Consider the following 7,985-nt stretch of genomic DNA (forward strand, 5'->3'; position numbering starts at 1 on the left):
AGCTCTGAAAGTTACATTAACTCTAGTATCGCTAAAGAAAACTGCTGGAAAGTAACCCCTTCTTCATGTAGCATTAACATGGCGTCGACAAGTCTCACCAAAAAGACGCAGGGCCATTGTATAGTGCCTCTTTCCTATAAAAAGAGAATGTATACGCAAAAGCTTTCACTCCTGCCTGATCTCTGTGCTGACATTATCTTAGGTCATGATTTTTTAGGTAAGCACTCTGAAGTCTGCTTCCCGTTCGATGGATCTCAAAACCCACTGAATATCCTTGGAGTAGCAGCGGCCAATGTTGAAGCTCCTTCTCTGTTTGAGAATCTAATTGAAGACTGTAGACCTATCGCCACTAAGTCACGCCGTCATTCAGAGTTGGACGAACTTTTCATCGAGTCAGAGGTGCAGAAGTTCCTCAAGGAGGGTATCATCGAGCCTTCATCGTCACCATGGAGGGCTCAAGTGTTGGTTACGAGTGGAGAAAGACACAAAAGGAGACTAGTTATTGACCATAGTCAAACTATCAATAAATATACTCTACTTGATGCGTACCCTTTACCAAGGCTGGATAAGATGGCAGAGTCTATCTCTAAGTATAGGTATTACAGTACCTTTGATCTGAAAAGCGCTTACCACCAGATACCTATCAAAGAAAGTGACATGGAATATACTGCTTTCGAGGCGTGTGGCAACCTATATCACTTCAAAAGAATCCCCTTCGGTGTAACTAACGGTGTTGCCGCATTCCAAAGGACGATCGACACCACTATTAAACAAGAAGATCTCTCCGCTTCCTTTGCTTACTTGGACAACGTAACTGTGTGTGGAGACGACTGGTGTGAGCATAATTTTAATGTAAAACGCTTCAGAGAAGTTGCTCAAAAACACGGACTGACTTTCAATGAATCCAAGAACGTGATAGGTGTTGACCACATTGATGTTACTGGCTACATGATTTCAAAAGGGGAAATACGACCTGATCCCTCGAGACTAACACCACTTCGCCAAATGGAGCCTCCTACACCACTCAAAGCTCAGAAAAGGGCCTATGGCATGTTCGCTTATTATTCCCCCTGGATATCCCACTTCTCTGATAAAATTCATTTACGGAATAATCATACCACATTCCCATCTCCACCTGAAGTACTTCAGGCCTTTGACAATCTAAAGGAGGAACTCGAGACAGCGGTCCTGGTAACTGTAGATCCTCAGCTTCCTCTTACCGTAGAGTCCTATGCATCAGACATAGCTATTTCAGCTACTCTCAACCAGGAGGGTCGCCCTGTTGCCTTCTTCTCCCGAACACTCTCGTCAAGTGAGAAACACCACTCTTCGGTCGAAAAGGAGGCTTACGCAATTGTGGAAGCAATCAGAAAGTGGCGTCACTTCCTAATCAATACTCACTTCAAACTTGTTACGGATCAAAAGTCTGTGGCTTTCATATACGATTCAAAGCAAAAAGGAAAAGTTAAAAATGACAAAATTCAAAGGTGGAAAATTGAACTGTCTTGTTACGACTACGATGTAATCTACCGTCCCGGGCCAGAAAACCATGCTGCTGACGCACTCTCTCGAGCTACATGCAGTGTTGCTTCTTGTGATCATTTAAAACACCTTCATGAAGCCCCCAGTCACCCAGGAGTGACCAGAATGATTCACTTTGTACGAGCAAAGAACTTACCTTACAGTGTTGAGGATGTAAAGAAAATGACATCTGGATGTCCAGTCTGCTCTGAAATCAAACCTAGATTTTACAAACCAAAACATATGCCCAACCTTATCAAATCTACCCAGCCAATGGAAAGGCTTAGTATTGACTTTAAAGGGCCACTGCCTACCTCTACTAGGAATAGATACTTATTAACTCTGATTGATGAATATTCCCATTTGCCTTCCCATGTGCCGACATGACTACAACCACTGTAATTTACTGCTTAAACCAAATGTTTTCAATATTTGGCATGCCTCACTACGTACATTCTGATAGAGGTCCTCAATTTATGTCAGAGGAATTGAAGTCATTTCTCCAGGAAAAAGGAATAGCAACTAGCCGATCAACTCCAGATAACCCTAGAGGGAATGGGCAAGTGGACCGAGAAACAACACAATATGGAAAGCAATCACTCTCTCTCTCTCAAATCCAAAGGACTGTCTATCAACCAGGGGGAACTGGTTCTACAGGACTCTCTGCACTCTGTTCGTTCGCTTCTCTGCACTGAAACAAATGCTACACTGCATGAACGCATGTTCCAGTATACTCGTCGCTCTACTAATGGCAGCTCCTTGCCCTCATGGCTCCTATCGCCTGGGCCTGTTTACCTCAGACGCCATATACGAACATCATAGTATGACCCGATTGTGGATGAAGTTGATCTACTCGAAGCGAACTCACAATACGCTCATGTCCGTTTACCAGATGGCAAAGAATCAACTGTTTCCTTAAGGCATCTAGCTCCTGTTGGAAATGAAAGGCAGATTGAACCCACGTCAGTTGGTACACCGGGTGGTGCTAAAGCTTCTGATCTAACCCCTGATAATCAGACAAAGTTGACTCTGGAGCCCGATGTCGTCACTGCTCCAGGTCAAACACCCGATGTTACCAACCTTGTGTCTGACAATCCACCCGATTCTGTTTCTTTGCCAGAAACTCGTTCTCTGCCTGAACCGGTCATAAAACCTGCCAAGACTCACTTCATTAGAACGAGAAGTTATAATTTAAGAAGTGGACCCAAATAATGATACACCTGGTTTGAATTTAAAGCCGCGGAGAATGTGGTGATTTTGGTTACATTTGGTGTCTTGTACATCTAACGTTTTGTTTTTCTCTTTTTGTTATAGATGCCTGCTTGTGTTAAAAGTTGATTAAAGCTTTAGAAAGAATGTTCAAAGTAAAGTCTCATTTGTCTCTTTTGTGATCCGAATCTACAACAGAGGTTATAGTTGAAGCCTTTCTTATGTTAATTATGGATATCGTGTGGCATTTTGTATTAATTTCCATTTACCATTTCTATTCCTAATCTTGTAGTCTGGACAGATCGTTGCCAAGGCTTTGCAATCTTCTTCGGTACGAATATATCTGTACAACAGTGCATCATCGGCAAATACATAGACATTAAATGTTGTTCGGTCTGGAACGTCATTGGTGTATATCAGAAAGTAGCTTGGTCCAATTCCTGAACTTTGGACCTGTAGATTCCTGGTTTGAGTCCGGCTCTGGGGGGCACAAATTAATTTGAGTCCTCTGACCTGTTTACATGTACAAAATAAGTACATGGTTCTTTAACAGCGCTGTCCGTCATGTGTTGTCTTACATGTTTAGTCTTGCTGTTGGCTTGGTCCCCTTGTAAAACGCATTGAGCGCTTATAGTGGGTATTGCGCTATACAGATACTCAATGCTCCATTTCTACTTCTTCACTCGGTATACTTTTCCACTTGCGGATACGATAAACTCTCACTGCTTAATCCGCCACTTCTATGCAGATGACACTCACATTTATGACTAAAGTATTATTAATCATTTATCGAGCAAGAAACAAAAATCTGAAAAATGCATTGAAGACGTCAAGGCATGGATGGAAGTAAATTGTTTGAGAATGAATGATGAAAAGACGGAAATTATGTTGGTTGGCAGTGAGAGAATAAGGGAAAACGCGTGTGAAGGGGGAATGGATGTAAATGGATGCTCTATAAATTTCGTTAACGAGCTAAAAAACATTGGAGTGTTGCTTGACAGCGATCTTACAATGGTATGCCAGGTCAGCTCTATGAGAAAGAAACTATTATTTGAGTTAAACAAAATCAGTTACATTCGGAAATTTATATCAAAAGAAATATGATAAAAACTTATATCTTCATTAATATTTTTGAAACTTGACTACTGCAATTCAATTTGTCGGGTATATCAAATGAAAACTTAAAAAGATTGCAAGTCATTCAGAACAATGCAGCTAGATTAGTTTTAGGGAAACAGAAGTCGCATGAAGCTTCCACTCTTCTTTTAGACCTGCATTGGCTGCCCATAGTTTGTAGGATTGACTACAAAGTAGCAACACTGGTTTTAAAGTGCCTCCATGGATCTGCTCCAAATTACCTCAATGAACTTATTGAATTGAAATCTCCTGTTTGGAACTTACGATCAGCCTCAGATGCGCTCTTGTTACGTACTCTCCAGAACAAATTAAATGCAGGTAAAATAGCTTTTTCATCATCTGGCCCCTCCATTTTGAATAAATTACCTTTTGAGATTAGAAACTCAGAATCCCTGGAGGCATTCAAAAGCAGGTAAAGACATAATATTACTTTAGAAAATATTTTTTTCGCTTGATTATAAATTTATCTCTGCGTTGATGGCGTTTTAAATATTGAATATGTTTGTATCTAATAGCTATAGTCATTGTTTAATTATATATATATATATATATATATATATATATATATATATATGTATATATATAGATAAACAGCATATTACAACGTTGGTCGGAATACATCGAGGAGTTGTTCCATGATGAAAGAGGGAACAAACCGCAAATACATAACTCCATAGAAGGACCACCTATCTTAAAAGCTAAAGTAGAGAATGCACTCAGAATGATGAATAGGGGGAAAGCACCTGGACCTGACAATATTCATGTAGAATTGATTGAAGCACTTGGAGATTGGGGAATTGATAGATTAACTGAAATGGTGAATTTAAATTACGATTCTGGGGAGATACCCAGATAAATGAGCAAATCAATATTCATAATGTTACCAAAGAAACCGGGAGCCAACGAATATGGACTTCATAGAACAATCAGTTTAATGAGTCAAATAACAAAAATCTTGCTTCGTATCTTGATGGAGAGAAAGAGGAATAAGATCAGATCAGAAATCAGTAATCCTAAATTATGATTTGTGCCAGATCGTGGGACAAGAAATGCTATTTTCACATTAACAACATTAATAGATCGCTATCTTGAAATGCAAAAAGATGTGTATATATGTTTGATTGATTACAAAAAGGCCTTTGACCGCGTAAAACATGAAATAGTTATTGACATTCTCCAGAAAGTGGATATAGATGGCAAAGACATTCGACTCGTTAGAAATATTTACTGGGAGCAAAAAGCGGCTGCTCGAAATGATAGTGAGGTCAGCGAGTACACACACATACAGCGAGGTGTGAGGCAATGATGTGTCCTATCTCTTGACCTTTTAAACATCTAAAGGCGAGTTCATTCTACGTAAAATACAACTGAAGGCAGGAGTTAATATAGGGGGACATATCATCAACAATCTAAGATATGCGGATGACACTGCTCTAATCGCAGAATCAGAAAAAGAGTTACAAGAACTACTCGACAATGTGGCCAAACACAGCGAAGACATCGGGTTAGAACTCAATGTGAAAAAAAACCCTAGAATGTATGATTTTGAGCAGAAATAATGTTAAATCACCCTGCAAATTATCCTATAAAAACGAAGAGATCAGGAGAGTTGAAAGTTTTACATATCTGAGATACATTATTACATCTGATGGTAGATTCACCCATGAAATTAAAAAAAAATTGCTTTAGCAAAGAACACATATACTCAATTAAAGCAAATCATGAACAACCACAACATTGAGATGGCAACAAAACTCCGGGTAATGAAATCATACGTGTGGTCTGTGCTTCTTTATGGCAGCGAGTGTTGGAAGATGAACGTAGAATAACTGCAGCCGAATTTGGTTTTATAGACGCATTCTTAGAATCTCATAGAAAGATAAAATTTAAAAAACGAGGAGGTATTAAAAGAAATTAGAGTACGACCAACTTTGCCAAATACCATCAGAAAAAGACAGTTAAAATCTCTCGGACATATTTACAGAAAAAACGGAATTGAAAAATTGTACTCACAGCTTAAGTTGCTGGGAAGAAAAGAAGAGAGAGACAGAGGATAGAGTACATTGACAATCTGAACGGATGGATTGGTGGAACAGGAATCGAGCTATTGAGAAGATATGAGGACAGATATGGATGGAGGGACATGATCGCCGATGTCTGCAACAGGCCTGGCACTTGATGATGATGATGATGATATATATATATATATATATATATATATATATATATATATATATATATATAATGTATATTGTTTTTGTAAAGCGCCTCGAGCTCATATTGCATGAGATGTTGGCACTATATAAGTGCGCAGTATTATTATGTCTAGAATTAAACAGGAGATTTCAATTCAATAAGTTCATTAAGGTAATTTGGAGCAGATCCGTGAAGGCATTTAAAAACCAGTGTTTCTACTTTGTAGTCAATCCTACAAAGATAATTATATCTATATATAATATCTAAGAAAGATGACAAAAGATTATACATCCTAAGGAAATTGAGACATGTCAAGTAGGGAAGAAAACTATGTTAAGAGTTTTTGACTCATTGATTAAAAGTGTAATTGCGTTTGACTGCACCATATGGTTTTGCGGATGCCGACTTAAGATAAATCAAAAATTTCAAAATCTATCAAAGAGGCAGCAAAAATAATAAACCATCCTCTTGACGGAGTATAGAATTCATGGAAAAGCAATAGAAAGGAAAGCATTCGCAATTACCAACAATAAAGAACATAATTTAACCCGTGAATTTAATCTTTTACCATCTGGGAGAAGGTTTTGTCAGATTAAATGTAGAACTAACAAGTACAAATCAACGTTCGTTCCATCAGCAATAAAAATGTTGAATATTTCATATGGCACAGCAAAATCAAGGACTGAAGTGTTGATTGATTGACTGATTAGTTTATTTAATGTTAGATTAATTGACCAATTGATAATAATGATAATATTTGGTGTCGAATTGCCACAATTGTAGCAAATTGAAAACGAAATGAATCTGTTTATGTTATGTATATCGCACGCGTGAAAGAAAGTAAGAAAGAAAGAAATAGAGAGAGAGAGAGAGAGAGAGAGAGAGAGAGAGAGAGAGAGAGAGAGAGAGAGAGAGAGAGAGAGGGAGATAATAAGTAGGAGTGAAATATCTGTTCAATGTTATAGTTATCATATAACGTTAAAACCATTGTAACTAAATGACAAATTGCCATATTTATGGACAATAAAGATCTATTACTACTACTACTACTACTACTACTACTACTACTACTACTACTACTACTACTACTACTACTACTACTACTAATACTACTACTACTACTACTAATTACTACTAATACTACTATACTACTAATTCTACCACACACTACTACTACTACTACTATACTACTACTACTACTACTATACTACTACTACTACTACTACTACTACTACTACTACTACTACTACTACTACTACTACTACTACTACTACTACTATTACTAATACTAATTCTTAAGACTAAACCGCAACAGTAACATTTCACAACCATGCAATAATCCATTATCACCTCGGGAAATGAAGAAGTATCCTGGTTCGCTGGAGTAGTTTGTTGAGCATTGTGGACAATCCCACAAATTGTCAAAAAAGTCAACAAAGTGAATAAGGCTTTCATATTCAACACGTTTGCAAGTTCGGTCTCTAAATCTTAGCGCAACCAATGACAAATTATGACTGAACTGTTTTGGACAATCTTGAAAAGACTGAACAGTATCAGTAATTTTATTAACCCTTTTAGGGCAAGATAAAACTTGTTTACTGTTTTGACAATTTTATTCCCAACTATTTATCCAGTTATCACTGTAGGTATATTTTAACCAAGATGCGTGATTGATGTGACCCGGGTCGCATTGGTAGCCAATGGTCGCATTGCTTTTACTGTTCTCTTATTGAAATCGGATAGATTGATTGCGTGCTATAATGTTAGACTAAATTTCGATCTTCGTCTATAAAGGGTTGGTAATTGATATATCGCAAAAATTAGCATGCCTGATTGATCAATAACCGCAACCTGTTGCACACAGTATACTTTAACAATAATGATGAAATTAAATCTTAAGTTACATTACTTCATTGTTTCCA

General features: G+C 37.8%; 1 protein-coding gene across 1 annotated transcript in view; it reads right to left on the bottom strand.

Annotated features, from left to right (window-relative positions):
- LOC144974824 (uncharacterized) overlaps positions 1-7,642 on the bottom strand; it is a 13,561-nt gene extending 5,919 nt beyond the window's left edge. Inside the window, exon 1 of the mRNA XM_078918147.1 lies at positions 7,414-7,642. Within this exon, the coding sequence (XP_078774273.1) occupies positions 7,414-7,518 (105 nt within the window). The 5' untranslated portion in view covers positions 7,519-7,642. The remainder of the gene's footprint in view (positions 1-7,413) is intronic.
- Positions 7,643-7,985: the final 343 nt, after the last annotated feature.

The sequence above is a fragment of the Berghia stephanieae genome, chromosome 6, assembly GCF_034508935.2.
Source record: "Berghia stephanieae isolate SIO BIC M18660-M18661 chromosome 6, UCSD_Bste_1.3, whole genome shotgun sequence".
Classification (NCBI taxonomy): Eukaryota; Metazoa; Mollusca; class Gastropoda; order Nudibranchia; family Aeolidiidae; genus Berghia; species Berghia stephanieae.